The sequence below is a fragment of the Salvelinus fontinalis genome, chromosome 13 (assembly GCF_029448725.1).
Source record: "Salvelinus fontinalis isolate EN_2023a chromosome 13, ASM2944872v1, whole genome shotgun sequence".
NCBI classification, from domain to species: Eukaryota; Metazoa; Chordata; class Actinopteri; order Salmoniformes; family Salmonidae; genus Salvelinus; species Salvelinus fontinalis.
In genome coordinates, this window is record NC_074677.1 from 32,760,958 (window position 1) to 32,779,786 (window position 18,829).

General features: G+C 42.1%; 1 protein-coding gene across 3 annotated transcripts in view; it reads right to left on the reverse strand.

Moving 5' to 3' along the window:
- The window catches only part of LOC129868442 (rho GTPase-activating protein 32-like), an 89,951-nt gene that overhangs the window by 60,308 nt on the left and 10,814 nt on the right, over positions 1–18,829 (reverse strand). The window contains exon 1 of one of the 3 annotated variants that reach the window (XM_055942422.1): positions 12,264–12,962. The exons of the other annotated variants lie outside the window; for them this stretch is intronic. Within the exon in view, the coding sequence (XP_055798397.1) occupies positions 12,264–12,374 (111 nt within the window). The 5' untranslated portion in view covers positions 12,375–12,962. Of the gene's footprint in view, positions 1–12,263; positions 12,963–18,829 lie in introns of those variants that run through there. 3 annotated transcript variants of the gene reach the window in all.

Here is an 18,829-nt window from a genome sequence, read left to right on the forward strand (position 1 = left end):
GTTCGCCGGATCTCTCTCGGTGGACAGGGCCGCCTTGTAAAGAGTTGGGCATTTTTCGTGGCACGCTTGTAAGGATCTGATTGTCCAAAATGGTTCCGACAAGTCTCATACTGTTGTCCTTCTTTGTAGTTGTCTGTTATCTGGTGACTTGTCGTGCAGTCCTGAACAGAACTACAGAGTTTATTTTACTCCCATTCGCTCCTGAAGATGCTTATTCGAAGATAGGCTAGCCAGCCAGGTTGATGGTTCCTAGTGGAGTGATGAGTGTAGCGTAATACGATGGTTTGAGCAGAGTAGTAGAATGGTCCCCCCTAAATTCGCTTCCTAAGATACTTTACTTAGGACAGCTAATCAGCCGTACCAGTGATTGTCCAGGAGGTGAGTTTATCGTCTCTGCCTCATGTTGAGATTCAGAGTTCAAAACATTTTAAGCATGCAGCTGCAGCTTCATGCTTTTCTGGTCTGATATGTTCATTCTTAACCCATCAATTTATACAGTTTCATCGAAAGGGCAGTTCCGTCAGGCTGATATGTTCTGACCTCACTCAGGGGCGTGACTTATCACTGTACAAAGTTTATTATCTCCTATGGCTCCTAAAATCCCATCCCTCTCTTTTTTATATTACATGCACAATGCATAGGATGGACACTTCACACATGTAGTGGGGATCCTTTCCAAATTACAGTATTTCCTTTATAACATTTTTAATGGCATCACAAAATAACAAACAAAATTACATTAGTTCTATAGATCGCTTCTGACATTCCCCACGTTCTATGTTAGAAATATTACTCCAGTATTCACTTTTGAACGTGTTAGTGTTTCGGCGGGAAAAGTCTCTAGAAACAAAGGACATTCCTCTGGTGAACATTGGAGAGGGAGACTTGAATCTTTTCCTCTTGATTTACGACAGGACGCGAGGTGTTAACCCTCACAAGTTCAATCCTCCCCCCTTTGCAGGTGAGATGGGGTCTGGTTGAAATTATTTATTGCAAACCTGATCTGATCGATTTGGATCCTGACAGGACAGTCATGACATATTGTTGTGGTATTCAAATAAAATCATGTTATTTGTCACATGCTTCGCAAACAATAGGTGTAGACTAAGTGAAATACTTACTCCCAACAATGCAGAGAAAAAAAACAAACAAGGACCACACAATGAGTAACTATAACTTGACTATATACACAGGGCACGAGGCAACTGAGGCAGATATGCACATACAGGCAGGGGCAAAGTCCCAACAGGGTAGATAATAAGCAGTAGCAACAGCATATGTGAGGAGTCAAAAGAATTAGTGCAAAATGGTATTGTATAAAAAGGCAATTTAGATAACTGAAAATGTATGAATTCAGTGTACTTTTAGTTGTTTTGGATATTGTCTAGGTCTAGGCCTATATGACTAGGACTATTTTCTAAGTAAGAAAACAAACCAATTTAAACACTCTAAATAAGACTTTAATCTCAAGACAGTTTACATTTTAACCCGTTGTCTCTTGAGATTACAGTTTAACTGCAAGATATGAATTGCCACAATGTTTGTTCTTCAAATTATGTATTTTATAATAAATGAAAAATGAAGTAAATAGCCCACATTATCTTGAAAAATATATTAAAGGTTTTGTTTTTCCCAGTTCTTTAAAGTTCTCTTTTTAAATATAAACATTACATTGGATGTTCTAAGCCCACAACAATGCCTAAACCACGAGACCATTTTTAAGGTCTGTGAAAAATCTGCGAAATTTAGATTTTTGGGTGTAGTTACCCTAGCTGTTGTTTAGCGGTGGTTTTGCAGCGATAGTAGAGTTTGTAAAACAAATACCCACTTGATTGGTGCAAATAATCACAATATCATTCTGCCAGGTAAGCATAGGCTACTTTGTAGTTAACATTGAATCAAGAAGTTTTTTTTGAAAGCCTTTCAATCTACCAGAAGACCGTTTTCATTAGCCCCATCGCTAACGGCTACACAAAGTGGTAGGCATGCGCACCGCACACACACAGACAGGGGCATTCTCTTTGCCTTTTCAGAAAGTTGCAGGAAATACAATTCACTGATGCATTCTGTTCAATACATTTGGTATATTGTTGAATTCTGTGAGGGCCCTAATTATCATATTTCAACTCAAATCAAATTGTATTTGTCACATACACATGGTTAGCAGATGTTAATGCGAGTGTAGCGAAATGCTTGTGCTTCTAGTTCCGACAATGCAGTAATAACCAACAAGTAATCTAACCTAACAATTCCACAACTACTACCTTATACACACAAGTGTAAAGGGATAAATAATATGTACATAAAGATATATGAATGAGTGATGGTACAGAACGGCATAGGCAAGATGCAGTAGATGGTATCGAGTACAGTATATACATATGAGATGAGTAAATGTAGGGTATGTAAACATAAAAGTGCATAGTTTAAAGTGGCTAGTGATACATGTATTACATAAATATGGCAAGATGCAGTAGATGATATAGAGTACAGCATATACATATACATTATATTAAGTGGCATTGTTTAAAGTGGCTAGTGATACATTTTTCATCAATTTCCATTATGAAAGTGAGCTGGAGTTGAGTCAGTATGTTGGCAGCAGCCACTCGATGTTAGTGGTGGCTGTTTAACAGTCTGATGGCCTCTGAACAGGCAGTGGCTCGGGTGGTTGTTGTCCTTGATGATCTTTTTGGCCTTCTTGTGACATAGTGTGGTGTAGGTGTCCTGGAGGGCAGGTAGTTTTCCCCCAGTGATGCGTTGAGCAGACCTCACTACCCTTTGGAGAGCCTTACGGTTGTGGGCGAAGCAGTTGCCGTACCAGGCGGTGACACAGCCCGACAGAATGCTCTCGATTGTGCATCTGTAGATGTTTGTGTGCTTTTGGTGACAAGCTGAATTTCTTCAGCCTCTTAAGGTTGAAGAGGCGCTGCTGCGCCTTCTTCACAACGCTGTCTGTGTGGGTGAACCAATTCAGTTTGTCCGTGATGTTTATGCCGAGGAACTTAAAACTTACTACCCTCTCCACTAATGTCCCATCGATGTGGATAGGGGGGTGCTCCCTCTGCTGTTTCCTGAATTCCACAATCATGTCCTTTGTTTTGTTGACGTTGAGTGTGAGGTTATTTTCCTGACACCACACTCCGAGGGCCCTCACCTCCTCCCTGTAGGCCGTCTCGTTGTTGTTGGTACTCAAGCCTACCACTGTAGTGTCGTCCGCAAACTTGATGATTGAGTTGGAGGCGTGCACGGCCACGCAGTCGTGGGTGAACAGAATGAGAATGACCAGAATGAGGCTCTCCGCTACCTATTGTTACTGCAGTGATGCTCCACCATCTTCACCGAATATTCTCATAATTTATTTGCAGATAACCGCAAAAAAAGCCGTGACATACCAGTAGGCAATGCAAACTAGGAAGCCAAATGAAAGGCTCTCTCACAGATTCAATAGGCTACACTGACTGACGAGAGTCACTCACTTTAGTGTCACTGTTTGGCAAGCCCCGACATCTTAGGAAAGGAAACCTAGGAAATCCTTTGGTTTACTTGTCCCGATGCGATACCATAGCATATAATTTATTAATGGCAAAGGGATGTAGGATGTGAACTTCATTAGGTCAGTTTAACACCATTTATAAACTAGTCAACACTTGCTGTTAAGTTATCCACATGCAGCAAATAGCCTTGTGAAACACGGAAAATAAAAGTGTCAGAAAACAAAAATTAGGTTGTGGATTTCGACTCATCATTACCACTGACATTACATGGGATGTGCAAATTCCCTCCGTGTAAAGAAATTCTACTGCAACCAGAGATCTGTATGTAATGATGAGATGCTCGTCTCCGCCCTAACAATGGGAGTCGTCTTAAAGGCAGAAAGCAGGCGACAAGCTTAGGTCCAAAATAAGCCCATAAAAAAGCACTGGGTTAATTTTGGACAGAGTGAAACCTCTCACTTGGCCTCTTCTTCTCTGCTGCATTTCCCTGTCATCTCTCACATCTCTCACATTGTGACTGTCAATAGATCCCTAGAAGATGCATATAGTTCATTCTAGAGGGAGAGGGCTTGACGGACTATCAAATTTAAACTTAAATGAAAAGTAGACTATTTAATATGAAGTGGAAAATGTAGCCAGCTGAAAATGAGCCCATAACCGGCTGATTAGCCAGCGCTAATGGAAAACACTGGTAATACCAACTTGTTTCATGCAGAACACCATTGTCCCCGTATCCCAAGAACGTCAAGGTAACCTGCCTAAATTACTATCGCCCAGTAGCACTCACATCTACAGCCATGAAATGCTTCGAAAATATGGTCATGCTCACATCAATAACGTCATTCCAGACACCATGGACGCACTCCAATTCGCATAGCGCCCCAGCAGATGAATCAATCTCGATTGTACTCCACACTGCCCTTACCCACCTGGACAAAAGGAAAACCTATTGTTGAAGTCGGAAGTTTACATACACTTAGGTTGTGTAAAACTCGATTTCAACCACTCCACAAATTTCTTGTTAACAAACTATAGTTTTGGCAAGTTGTGTAGGACATCTACTTTGTGCATGACACAAGTCATTTTTCCAACAACTGTTTACAGACAGATTATTTAACTTATAATTCACTGTATCACAATTCCAGTGGGTCAGAAGTTTACATACACTAAGTTGACTGTGCCTTTAAACAGCTTGGGAAATTACAGAAAATGATGGCTTTAGAAGCTTCTGATTGACTCAAATGATGTCAATTAGCCTATTAGAGGTGTACCTGTGGATGTATTTCAAAGTCTTTCAAGGTCCTCCGTGCCTCTTTGCTTGACATCATGGGAAAATCAAAAGAAATCAGCCAAGACCTCAGAAAAAAATGTAGACCTCCACAAGTCCGGTTCATCCTTGGGAGCAATTTCCAAATGCCTGAAAGTACCACGTTCATCTGTACAAACAATAGCACGCAAGTATAAACACCATGGGACCACGCAGCCATCATACCGCTAAGGAAGGAGACGCGCTCTGTCTCCTAGAGATGAACGTACTTTGATGCGAAAAGTGCAAAACAATCCCAGAACAGCAGCAAAGGACCTTGTGAAGATGCTGGAGGAAACGGGTACAAAAGTATCTATATCCACAGTAAAACGAGTCCTATATCGACATAACCTGAAAGGCCGCTAAGCAAGGAAGAAGCCACTGCTCCAAAACCGCCATAAAAGAGCCAGACTACAGTTTGCAACTGCACATGGGGACAAAGATCGTACTTTTTGGAGAAATGTCCTCTGGTCTGATGAAACAAAAAATAGAACTGTGTGGCCATAATGACCATTGTTATGTTTGGAGGAAAAAGGGGGAGGCTTGCAATCCGAAGAACACCATCCCAACCGTGAAGCACGGGGGTGGCAGCATCATGTTGTGGGGGTGCTTCACCACAGGAGGGGCTGGTGCACTTATATATGGCATCATGAGGGAGGAAAATTATGTGGATATATTGAAGCAACATCTCAAGCAACATCTCAAGACATCAGTAAGGAAGTTTAAGCTTGGTCGCAAATGGGTCTTCCAAATGGACAATAACCCCAAGCATACTTCCAAAATTGTGGCAAAATGGCTTAAGGACAACAAAGTCAAGGTATTGGAGGGCCATCACAAAGCCCTGACCTCAATCCTGTAGAAAATTTGTGGGCAGAACTGAAAAAGCATGTGCGAGCAAGGAGGCCTACAAACCTGACTCAGTTACACCAGCTTTGTCTGGAGGAATGGGCCAAAATTCACCCAACTTGTTGTGGGAAGCTTGTGGAAGGCTAGCCGAAACGTTTGACCCAAGTTAAACAATTTAAAGGCAATGCTACCAAATACTATGTGAGTGTATGTAAACTTATGACCCACTGAAATAAATCACTGTCTACTATTATTCTGACATTTTACATTATTAAAATAAAGTGGTGATCCTAACTGACCTAAAACAGGGCATTTTTACTAGGATTAAATATCAGGAATTGTGAAAAACTGAGTTTAAATGTATGTAAACTTCCGACTTGAACTGTATGTAAGAATGCTGTTAATTGACTACAGTTCAGCATTAAACACAACAGTCCCCTCCAAGCTAATCACCAATCTCCGGACCTTTGGACTGAACACTTCCCTCTGCAACTTGACTACCTGACGGGCTGCCCCCAGGCGGTGAGGGTATGCAAAAACACATCCGCCACACTTACCATCAACACGGGGACCCACAGGGGTGTGTGCTTAGTCCCCTTCTGTTCACCCACAACTGCATGGCTGCGCACAACTCCAACAGCATCAACTTTGCCGATGACACGACGGTGGTGGAACTGATCACCGATGACGATGATGCAGCCCATAGGGAGTAGATCAGAGACGTGGCAGTGTGGTGCCAGGACAACAACCTCTCCCTCATCGTAAGCAAGACTAAGCAGTTGATCATGGACTACAGGAAACGGAGTGGCGAGCACGCCCCCATCCACATCGATGGGGCTGTAGTGTAGCGGGTCGAGAGCTTCAAGTTTCTCTGTGTCCATATCACTAAGGAATGTAACATGGTCCACACACACACCCATACAATTGTGAAGAGGGCATGACATTAGCTCTTCCCCGTCAGGAGGCTGAAAATATTTGGCCCTCAAAAGTTCTTGAGAGCATCTTGATTGTCTGCGTCACCGCTTGGTACAGCAACTGCAAGGCATTCGACCGCAAGATGCTACAGCGGTTGGTGAGTACGGCTTAATACATCACCGGGGCCGAGTTCCTTGCCATCCAGGACCTCTATACCAGACGGTCTCAGCAGAAAGCCCCAAAAATTGTCAAAGACTTCAACCACCCACGCCATAGGCTCTTTTCTCTGCTATCGCACAGCAAGCAGTACCAGTGCCTCAAGTCTGGAACCAACAGGATCCTGAAAAGCTTTTATCCCCAAGCCATAAGACTGCTAAATAGCTAATTAAATAACTCCGCGGACTACCTGCATTGACCCTTTTTTGCACTAATGCCCTTGCACTGAATCTATGCATACACACTGGACTCTACCCACACACTTACACAGCCACTACATACAGCCACACACACACATAACATGTGCACACATGCATACTGGCGCCACATACGCAAGTATTCAGACCCCTTGACTTTTTCCACATTTTGTTATGTTACATTCTTATTCTAAAATGTATTAAATTGTTTTTTCCCCTCATCCATCTACACACATAATGAAAGCAAAAACAGGTTTTTAGAAATGTTTGCAAATTTATAAAAAAACAAACAAAACAGAAACATCAAATTTACATAAATATTCAGACCCTTTACAGCCTGGAGTATTCTCGGAGTATGACGCTACAAGCTTGGCACACCATGTATTTGGGGGAGTTTCTCCCATTCTTCTCGGCAGATCCTCTCAAGCTCTGTCAGGTTGGATGCGGAGCGTCGCTGCACAGCTATATTCAGGTCTCTCCAGAGATTTTCAAATCAGGTTCAAGTCCAGGGTCTGGCTGAGCCACTCAAGGACATGCAGAGACTTGTCCCGAAGCCATCAGACAGGAGAATCTTGATTCTCATGTCCTGAGAGTCCTATAAGTGCCTTTTGGAAAACTCCAAGCTGGCTGTCATGTGCCTTTTACTGAGGAGTGGCTTCCGTCTGGCCACACTACCATAAAGGCCTGATTGGTGGAGTGCTGCAGAGATGGTTGTCCTTCTGGAAGGTTCTCCCATCTCCACAGAGGAACGCTAGAGCTCTGTCAGAGTGACCATCGGGTTCTTGGTCACCTCCCTGACCAAGGCCCTTCTCCCTGATTGCTCAGTTTGGCCGGGCGGCCAGCTCTAGGAAGAGTCTTGGTGGTTCCAAACTACTTCCTTTAAGAATTATGGAGGCTACCGTGTTCTTGGGGACCTTCAATGCTGAAGACATTTTTGGGTACCCTGCCCCAGATCTGTGCCTTGACACAATCCTGTCTCGGAGCTCTGCGGACAATTCCTTAGACCTCATGGCTTGGTTTTTACTCTTACATGACCTGTCAACTGTGGGACCTTATATAGACAGGTGTGTGCCCTTCCAAATAATGTCCAATCAAATGAATTTATCACAGGTGGACTCCAATCAAGTCGTAGAAAAATCTCATGGATGATCAATCGAAACAGAATGCACCTGAGCTCAATTTCGAGTCTCATAGCAAAGGGTCTGAATACTTATGTAAATAAGGTATGTTTTTTTAAATTTTTAACACATTTGCAAAAATGTCTAAAAACCTGTCTTTGCTTTGTCATTGTGGGGTAGTGTGTGTAGATTGATGAGGGGAAAAAATAATTTTATAAATTTTAGAATAAGGCTGTAACCAAACAAAATGTGGAGAAAGGGAAGTGGTCTGAATACTTTCCGAATGCACTGGACATAGCTACCTCAACTACGCCCTACCCCTGCATATCGACTCAGTACTGGTACTCCCTGTATATAGCGATTAGGGTTAGGCGTTATGCAGATTTTAGTACCATTTCTGTAACATACTGGGGTATACAGTATTACTGGAAGTACACACAAGGGACTATGTAAAAATAAATATATAATACTTTTTTAAAAATTATATCAAGCACAAAACAATTTAGTCAACAGGGCTCCAGAAGGCGATTGGATGTCTCTGCTGTAACCAAGAAGCTTGATCTTGACATTTAGCCACTTAGCTAGCAAGTTAGCAAACCAAATGCATAGCTGGAACTCTGAGCTGGATATATTTATTTGACACATCTTAGATTTCTTGTAGTTATACTTAACTTACAGTGGCGCAGCATACATAATTTTTTTTACGGTATTGAAAATCATATTTTTTATCTTTAAATCTGCATTGTTTGAAAATGACCCGTAAGTAAGCATTTCACTGTTAGTCTACACATGTTCATGAATCATGTGACAAATAACACATTTTGTTTTATTTGAGCACTGGACCTGACAAACGTATTGATTCATACAGTAGTAGGCCTACTTTGCCATCAGTTATTTGCAATAATTTTATGCTATAGGCCAAGTGTCATACATTGACATTGTAGGCCTAACACGTTTTTGTCGAATGCAGGGGGGACATGGATTTTTTTTCTGATTTCAGGGAACATTCCACAGAGTTGCATGACAATTTCACAAAATGTATAGCTGAGTAGTGAACAAAAACCAGTGGTCTCACTTTCTCAAGCCATTGCTTTGGTATGTGATACCTTACAACACTGACAACATCTATTGCTTAGCTACGCTGCAAGCACAATAAAATAGTTCCATTACTTCCATGCCAATTAGTGACCAAACAAGCCATTGTTTTCTTCCTAGTTGAAAGCTACTTGCCTATATATCTCCCAATCAATCCCTAGTAAATTCCTTTAGGAAGGACAAGCATATAGAGATGTAAAACAGCGGGGATTTAACACAATGTTGCTATTGCAGAGACCATGTTTAACAAACCACCATTGATTGCTAGACTATGTAGTGAATTGTATGGTTTGTGTGTTCCTTCATGCACAGTGTACAGACCGCCGACATACACATTTACCCCCATCATTCATACACGCAGATTACGGATACACACATGAACACAATCAAACTGAATGGCCCCCACTGTCCTTTGTGCCTGAAGAGGTCTGCTCCGTATCCTCCAGGCACCAGAACCCGATCCGCACCCCAATCCATCCCTGTGATTGACATGTCATTATGAAACGAGCTGGGCAACGCGTCCAAGCACTGACCTCAGAGAGCGAGAAAAAATAATGGTATTGCATGTTTACACAGTTAAACACACACACTGGGTTTGGTGGGGTCTTTGTGTAACGATGAGCAATACAAACATAGACCCTTCAGATTCCCCCATTGTTATGGAGTGGTAGATACAGCAGCCGCTTTAAACAATAGACATTTCAGCTCTAACCAGGTTAGCATAGAAGTTGTTAATACGCTAATCCAGGTGCAGTGGGACTGGTGCAGGACCAAACCCAACACGGTACACAACAGCAGAACAGAACACCGATCAGTAGTAAGCTGCCTTTACCATTCAAAGCAGAAATTTGTGCAGTTGATTTATAGGATAAACAGTGGTGCGCTTTGTTTGAATCTGGGGCTGCCACTTGGTTTAATTTACCCTTGAATGTGTGTGATACAATTCCAAGTATGCCACTTTGACAGTGTTGAGGGGCCTCCTCTACTGCAGCTGAACTGCTGTGGATATGGATAGTATAGATTGCATACAGCTAATAGCCACCAGGTCAAACCGCTAAAGTGGTGACGGTCATGATGTGGGCTGGCTAAGCTTGACAAACAGACGTGAATAATTTCAAACAGGTCACAAGATAGAAAAATGAGGCCAGGTTCAATATGCACCTCTATCCACACTGTTAGCCCACTTCAAAACAGACACTTCATGGAAAAGGACTCCATATTGGACACACTAGCAACAGAAGCTTACTCAAATGTGACCCAGCATTCAGACAAGGGACTCGAATCATTGGGGAAATTACATGGCTCTGTCAAACAGTCAATTTCATATTGCGAGGATGGAGAGTCATCCTTGAAAAATAGCAAAAAACAACCACACACATCTAGGGTCTACATTTTGAAGAGCTTCATTAGTGTCCTTGGCATTAGCCTCAAAGTTTTGGAATTAAATAATTACAGAAATAGCATCTTGTCAGTTCCACGTGATACGTCAGTAGGTGGTCGTGAGGGCCTTTTCACCTCTATTTATGGAGCCAGCAGGTTTACTGTCTTTACAAAAAAATTGTCAAGGCTACGTGTGGGACGCAAAATAGCAGGCTTGGTTTAAGTACCACTGTAACTCCAGACGGCTTGGCACAGCCTACTGTTTGCAGCGACTCCGCTCTTTCACTTCCTCCCTCTCTCCTTCAGTGTTTTCACTTTTGTTAGCTTCCACTCTTCTCATATCAACCCTCTCTCCCTATTTCTTCATCAGTGTTCTGTGTTTTCACTTTCGTTAGTTGCCGCTCCAACTCTTTTTCTCAACCCGGGGGTCTAAAATCTCCAAACTGAAGTAGTACATTTGCTCAATTAGTTCTACAGACTAAGAACTTTGAGTGAGCTCCAAGCTTGACAAAGAGCTACAGAGGAGAAAGTTGTTTGTTCTTTAAGAGCTTAGAAAGTGTGTTGAACAAACAATGTTCGGGGAGGAGGGAGAGAGACAGAAACACGCATGGAAGAGTTTTTTGGGTCCCATTAAAGTTGACTTAATGTAAGAGAGATGCTGGAAAGCAGCTAACGGTAATCCCCGTCCAGTTTCTGTGGGCTCGTCCCAAAAACATACATGGTAATAGTAGAGAACATGACCTAGTTCTTCGTTCTCTGCCAGCAGAGTTCAATAATTCTGCCGCCTGCAGCATGACTAGCTAGAGAGCACTGCTGGGCTCAGGACAATGATACAGCTAGTTCTATATACCAACAGCAAGGCTTTTCTCAGTGCAGGGCAGGGGCAATGAAAACAAACACCAAATGCAATCCCCAAGAGACGGACATTTGAGTTGAGCAAAACTTTCCCTATTACTGCAGGAAGGTGTTAAGAGTTTGGACTTCTGCTTCTGAACAGAGAAAGGGTGAGTTTTGGGTGGTGGTACGTACAAACTCATGCTGTCATGCACATAGTACACACACAAACACAATTTGTCTCACACACACACACAAATGGAAAATGGTAGGCTACATGTACAAATACAAATACAAATACACACACACACACACACACACACACACACACACACACACACACACACACACACACACACACACACACACACACCTCACTACCGATGGCGCTCAATAACAGTTCAGTGACCCGGGAGCGACACAGCAACCAGTCTATTGTTCAGCTGGGATCCCTGCTGCTGAACCACACGTAAAAATAACTTGTTCCGCTCCGCAAAAAAAGTTACTAATTCCAACACCCAGCCAGTGCATGACTGGCGGTGAAATACTGACTTGTCCATTAAGACTAAATCCACCACAGTGACAGAAGACCTACCACAGTGGCCTTAGTGCAGAGAGAGAGAATGTGTATGTGTGTACATGCACGTGGGTGAGCAGCTATTACTGCTTCTAGCTCTGTAGTCTCTGAAGAATAAGCTCAAAGCTAACCCACCTGCTATATTTTAGCCTTAAAAAAGCTTTCACTGACACACAAGGACAAACTCAAAGGACTGTCTCCCAGCACAGAGAAAGGCGAGATAGACGAGAGAGAAAGATATAAAGAGGAAGAGGGAGAGAGGTCCTCTAAGTCAGTACTCACAGCATTAGAGTCCCGTTGCCACTGCTTTGGCCATACGGCCTTTTGTTTGTTTCCCCTCACGGTGCCTGCCGGGGACTGAACGCAGAAAGAGAGTCCCCCTACTGAACACATACACACACTGAGGCCGTCCTCCCCCTTTAGCCTGGAGTATCCATGTCTCACAGTGTGTGTGTGTGTGTGTCAAAGTGGCAGGTTCCCCCGTCCCGCCAGCCTCTGTTCCCCTCGCGTCCGATACAAATCCACTCTCCAGGATACAGATGTCAACCCTGTCTCCTTGCAAGCTCACATACACTCTCTCTTTCTGTTTGTGGTCCCGTGTGTGTGGAGTGCAACCCCTCCCTGTGTGGGACTCAGAAAGAGAAGAGGAAGGCAGTGGTAGCACCAGCAGCAGCTGAAGAGCAGTGGTTTGTTGGGTTTGGAAGATTCCACGTCGGGACCTGTGTGTTTTTCATCCCATCTGTTTTGTTCTCTCTCTCGCCATCTCTCACCCCTGTGACATTCTCTAGGTTCCCTTCTCTCCCTCTGTTCTTACTACTTGGCTAGCCCTTCCCCACAGCATATTTTACACTCAATTTGTCAGGCAGAAGTAGTAGCTGACGAAAAAGCGGTTTTCTTTCCTTTCTTTTTCCTGCCCTGCGCTAATCCACTCTGTCCGTCTTTCAACCACATGCTTTCTCACTCTCCTCTTTTCTCTTTTCCTCACTCGCCCCCTCCCCCATCTCTCATTGGTACAGTCCCCAGGACAAAGCAAGAGGGTTGGAGAGAGCCAAAAGAAACAGAGGGGAGGGGTGTGTAGATGTGGTGGGGAGGAGGGGGATGCCCTTGCAGGAGAGCAGTTATTTTCTCCAGCATGTGCAGTCGTTCAATCTTTTTCTTTCCTTTTTCCATTTCTCTTCTGGCCTGTGGAGGGGCAGAGGATTAACAGCACAGTGCAGAACCCTCTGTGAGAATCTCCCTATCCCAAATAATAAGCAGAGTTGAGAGGACAGACACATACTAGCCTGTGATCAATCCCAAAAAAGCTTGAATTATGCAACCTCTACACTTGACTGTCAATGTCCATTTACATTTGTTATAAATTAAGAGATTTTGCAACAATGTTCTTTCGACCAATCGACTGCTAGAAATTTTAGAACATGTATTTTCCCATATATTGACACACCCTGTGTTTTAATAAAATCAACTATATGATTGAGCTTGTCTGACGCTTTAAGCTTAAGGTTTGATGCGTCAAGAGATCTAGAGATCTAGATAACCAGAAGGAAAACATTTTTCACCTGACCCAACTATTCTCCTCTCGCTCCTGCTGGCTTTTACAGATTCTGCCATTACTCTCCTGACGTTGCCGGTAATAGGCTACACGAGGAGTAGCCAACCTTTCTCATGCGAAATGCCAATTTATCTTACCATTTCTACCGATCTGTGTGCCAGTTATGGTTTTCACACACATTTTTGTGAAACAGTTTAGTTTAATTTATAATAATGTCTTCGCATCTCAAAAGCATTGTTGTGGTTAATCAAAATTCTACCCAAATCTAAATGAAAATTATACAAACCTAAAAAGTTACTTCTATTGCCATTGCCAACTACTAAAAAACAGCTAACATAAAGCCAACAAATAAAAACATTGCAGGTAGAAAATGTCCTGACAAAAATATCCTATAAATCATATTGGCTACACATGGCCTGTCTACAACAAGCTTGAATAAACATTGTATCAACTATTAACTAGGGCGGCAGGTAGCCTAGTGGTTAGAGCATTGGACTAATAACCGAAATGTTGCAAGATCAAATCCCCGAGCTTGACAAGGTAAAAATATGTCGTTCTGCCCCTGAACAAGGCTGTTCCTAGGCCAATAAGAATAAGAATTTGTTCTTAACTGACTTGCCTAAAAAAAAACATACATATACACACACACACACACACACACACACACACACACACAAGGCATTACTGCTGAGATATGAGGTAACAACAGGTGTTTAAAAAAAGTACAAAGTGTTTGGTAGGTGTTAACCTTGTGTTAAAAGATGCCTATGATTAAAATACAAAAAGCAATTATTATTGTGCTTTGGAAATAAAGATAGACATGGTTTTAAAAAGGTAGTGGTAATATTTCATTCAGTACAGGACATTGTAGACAGTTTAAATTACCCTATCCTGAAGCTCAACTTTCCCAATACCCAGGAATAAAAGGCAACTCTAAAATGTGCAGTTTTGTCACACAACACAATGCCACAGATGTTTCAAGTTTTGAGGGAGCATGCAATTGGCATGCTGAATGCAGGAATGTCCACCAGAACTGTTGCCAGAGAATTTAGTGTTCATTTCTCTACCATAAGGTGCCTTCAACGTTGAATTTGGCAGTACGTCCAACCAACCTCACAACCGCAGACCATGTGTATGGGGTCTTGTGGGCGAGCAGTTTGCTGATGTGAATGGTGGCGGTGGGGTTATGGTATGGGCAGGCATAAGCTACGGACAACGAACACAATTGCATTTTATCGATAGCAATTTGAATGCACAGAGATACTGTGACGAGATCATTGTCGTACCATTCATCCGCCTCCATCACCTCATGTTTCACCATAATGCACGGAAGGATCCGATCTCATCTGAGTGGAGAAGTGCAACTGAAGCACAAAATGTATCTGATGCCAAGAAGAAATTACAATAAGAAGCTATTTACATCTGTGTTTACAAAACGCAGCAAGATATTTGTTATGCGTTTAATATTTTTTCCTTCGTGTAAATCCCAGAATGCTGCATTAATGCGACCCCTAAGTTTACCTTGACAGTTAATCTAAGTAAGTGGCTGAATTAATAAGGTAACGGGATATCATATTGTGTTAGCTTTCTGCCGTGTTTGAGAAGTCAAAGCCCTTTGGATGAGTTATTTGTACAGCTGCCACTATCTTGAGTTCCTTGAGCTTTTACTCCTTCCGCATCTTCTCAGAGCAGAGCAGTCAAGTCCTTTGCCCTAGCGACTCCACACAGACACAACGTACACATGCTGCTCCAGAGCCAGTACTGTGCTTCCTTCAGACAAGCATGCGTCAAAACATTGTTCATTTGCACAATGTCTCTATTTCACATTTGCTTGAAAATGGCCAAAGTCACAAAAAATGACATTCGGTAGCTCTTACCTAAAGCTGAAGTCGGACGTTTACATACACTTAGGTTGGAGTCATTAAAACTTGCTTTTCAACCACTACACAAATTTCTTGTTAACAAACTATAGCTTTGGCAAGTCGGTTAGGACATCTACTTTGTGCATGACACAAGTCATTTTTCCAACAATTGTTTACAGACAGATTATTTCACTTATAATACACTAAGTTGACTGTGCCTTTAAACAGCTTGGAAAATTCCAGAAAATTATGTCATGGCTTTAGAAGCTTCTGATAGGCTAATTGACATCATTTGAGTCAATTGGAGGTGTACCCGTGGATGTATTTCAAGGCCTACCTTCAAACTCAGTGCCTCTTTGCTTGACATCATGGGAAAATCTAAAGAAATCAGCCAAGACCTCAGAAAAAGTCTGGTTCAATCTTGGGAGCAATTTCCAGATGCCTGAAGGTACCACGTTCATATGTACAAACAATAGTACGCAAGTATAAACACCATGGAATCACGCAACCGTTATACCGCTCAGGAAGGAGACGCATTCTGTCTCCTAGAGATGAACATACTTTGGTGCGAAAAGTGCAAATCAATTCTAGAACAGCAGCAAAGGACCTTGTGAAGATGCTGGAGGAAACAGGTACAAAAGCATCTATATCCACAGTAAAACGAGTCCTATATCGACATAACCTGAAAGGCCGCTCAGCAAGGAAGAAGCCACTGCTCCAAAACCGCCATAAAAAAAGCCAGACCTCGGTTTACAACTGCACATGGGGACAAAGATCGTACTTTTTAGAGAAATGTCCTCTGGTCTGATGAAACAAAAATAGAACTGTATGGCCATAATGACCATCGTTATGTTTGGAGGAAAAGGGGGGAGGCTTGCAAGCCGAAGAACACCATCCCAACCATGAAGCACGGGGTGGCAGCATCATGTTGTGGGGGTGCTTTGCTGCAGGAGGGACTGGTGAACTTCACAAAATAGATGGCATCAAAAATGATGTGGATATATTGAAGCAACATCTCAAGACATCAGTCAGGAAGTTAAAGCTTGGTCACAAATGGGTCTTCCAAATGGACAATGACCCCAAGCATACTTCCAAAGTTGTGGCAAAATGGCTTAAGGACAACAAAGTCAAGGTTTTGGAGTGGCCATCACAAAGCCCTGACCTCAATCCCATAGAAAATTTGTGGGCAGAACTGAAAAAGCATGTGCGAGCAAGGAGGCCTACAAACCATACTCAGTTACACCAGCTCTGTCAGGAGGAATGGGCCAAAATTCACCCAATTTATTGTGGAAAGCTTGTGGAAGGCTACCCGGAACGTTTGACCCAAGTTTAAATTGTTTAAGGCAATGCTACCAAATACTAATTGAGTGTATGTAAACGTATGACCCACTGGGAATGTGATAAAAGAAATAAATCACTCTATTATTCTGACATTTGACATTCTTAAAATTAAGTTGTGATCCTAACTGACCTAAGATAGGGAATTTTTTACGAGGATTAAATGTCAGGAATTGTGGAAAACTTAGTTTAAATGTATTTGGCTAAGGTGTATGTAAACTACCGACTTGAACTGTATTAGAGGTCGACCGATTAATCGGAATGGCCAATTAATTAGGGCCGATTTCAAGTTTTCATAACAATCGGAAATCGGTATTTTTGGACAACGATTTGGCCTTCTTTTTTTCCCCAATTTTTTTTTTTTACACCTTTATTTAACATGGGAAGTCAGTTAAAAACACGTTCTTATTTTCAATGACGGCCTAGGAAGGGTGGGTTAACTGCTTTGTTCAGGGGCAGAACGACCGATTTTTACCTTGTTAGCTCGGGGATTAATACAGGTAACGAGTGGAGGACAGAGGAGCCTCTTAAAGAAGAAGTTACCGGTCTGTGAGAGCCAGAAATGCTTGTTTGTAGGTGACTAAATAATTATTTTCCATCATAATTTGCAAATAAATTCATTAAAAATCCTACAATGTGATTTTCTGGATTTCTTTCCCTCATTTTGTCTGTCATAGTTGAAGTGTACCTATGATGAAAAGTACAGGCCTCTCTCATCTTTTTAAGTGGGAGAACTTGCACAATTGGTGGCTGACTAAATACTTTTTTGCCCCACTGTATTTTTAAACCTGCATATTTAGCTAAAAGAAATCAAGGTTAGCAGGCAATATTAACCAGGTGAAATTGTGTCACTTCTCTTGTGTTCATTGCACGCAGAGTCAGGGTATATGCGATAATATATGCGGATTCGACCATATTAATGACCAAAGGCTCGTATTTCTGTGTGTTACCATGTTATAATTAAGTCTATGATTTGATATTTGATAGAGCAGTCTGACTGAGCGATGGTAGGCAGCAGCAGGCTCGTAAGCATTCATTCAAACAGCACTTTCATGCGTTTTGCCAGCAGCTCTTCACTGTGCTTCGCATTGCGCTGTTTATGACTTCAAGCCCATCAACTCCCGAGATTAGGCTGGTGTAACTGATGTGAAATGGCTAGCTAGTTAGCGGGGTGCGCGCTAATAGCGTTTCAAACGTCACTCGCTCTGAGACTTGGAGTAGTTGTTCCCCTTGCTCTGCATGGGTGGCTGTTGTCGATGTGTTCCTCGTTCGAGCCCAGGTAGGAGCAAGGAGAGGGACGGAAGCTATACTGTTAAACTGGCAATACTAAGGTGCCTATAAGAACATCCAATAGTCAAAGGTATTTGGAATACAAATGGTATAGAGATAAATAATCCTATAAATACTATATTAACTACAACTTAACCTCTTACCTTGGAATATTGAAGTCTCATGTTAAAAGGAACCACCAGCTTTCATATGTTCTTATGTTCTGAGCAAGGAACTTAAACGTTAGCTTTTTTACATGGCATATATTGCACTTTCACTTTCTTCTCCAACACTTTGTTTTTGCATTATTTAAACCATGAACATGTTGAACATGTTACATTATTTATTTGAGGCTAAATTGATCTTTATTGATGTATCATATTAAGTTAAAATAAGTATTCATTCAGTATTGTTGCAATTGTCATTATTACAATAATTGGTATCGGTGTTGAAAAATCATAATCGGTCGACCTCTAAACTGTATATATGTATAACTTCATGAGCTGGACTGCCTGTCATTGCAATTTGTTTATTTTCGTTTGCGCTCGTTAGCATATTTAGCTAGCAGATACCATTGAAATTTGCTATTACTTGTTCAAATTTTGTTCGCATCCTAGTAATAGACACCGAATATACTTTTTTTTCTTAATGTTTCCGCGCCCCCTTGCATGCTAAACCGGTAATCCTGTATTTCCAGGTATGAAATGAAAATCTGGATACCGCCCAACCCTACTACACCCCCATTTGCAATGTCTTGAAATATGTAGACAGACAGATTTAAAGTAAGTTTACATTGTAATAATTCTGACAGCCAACTTTCTAGCTCC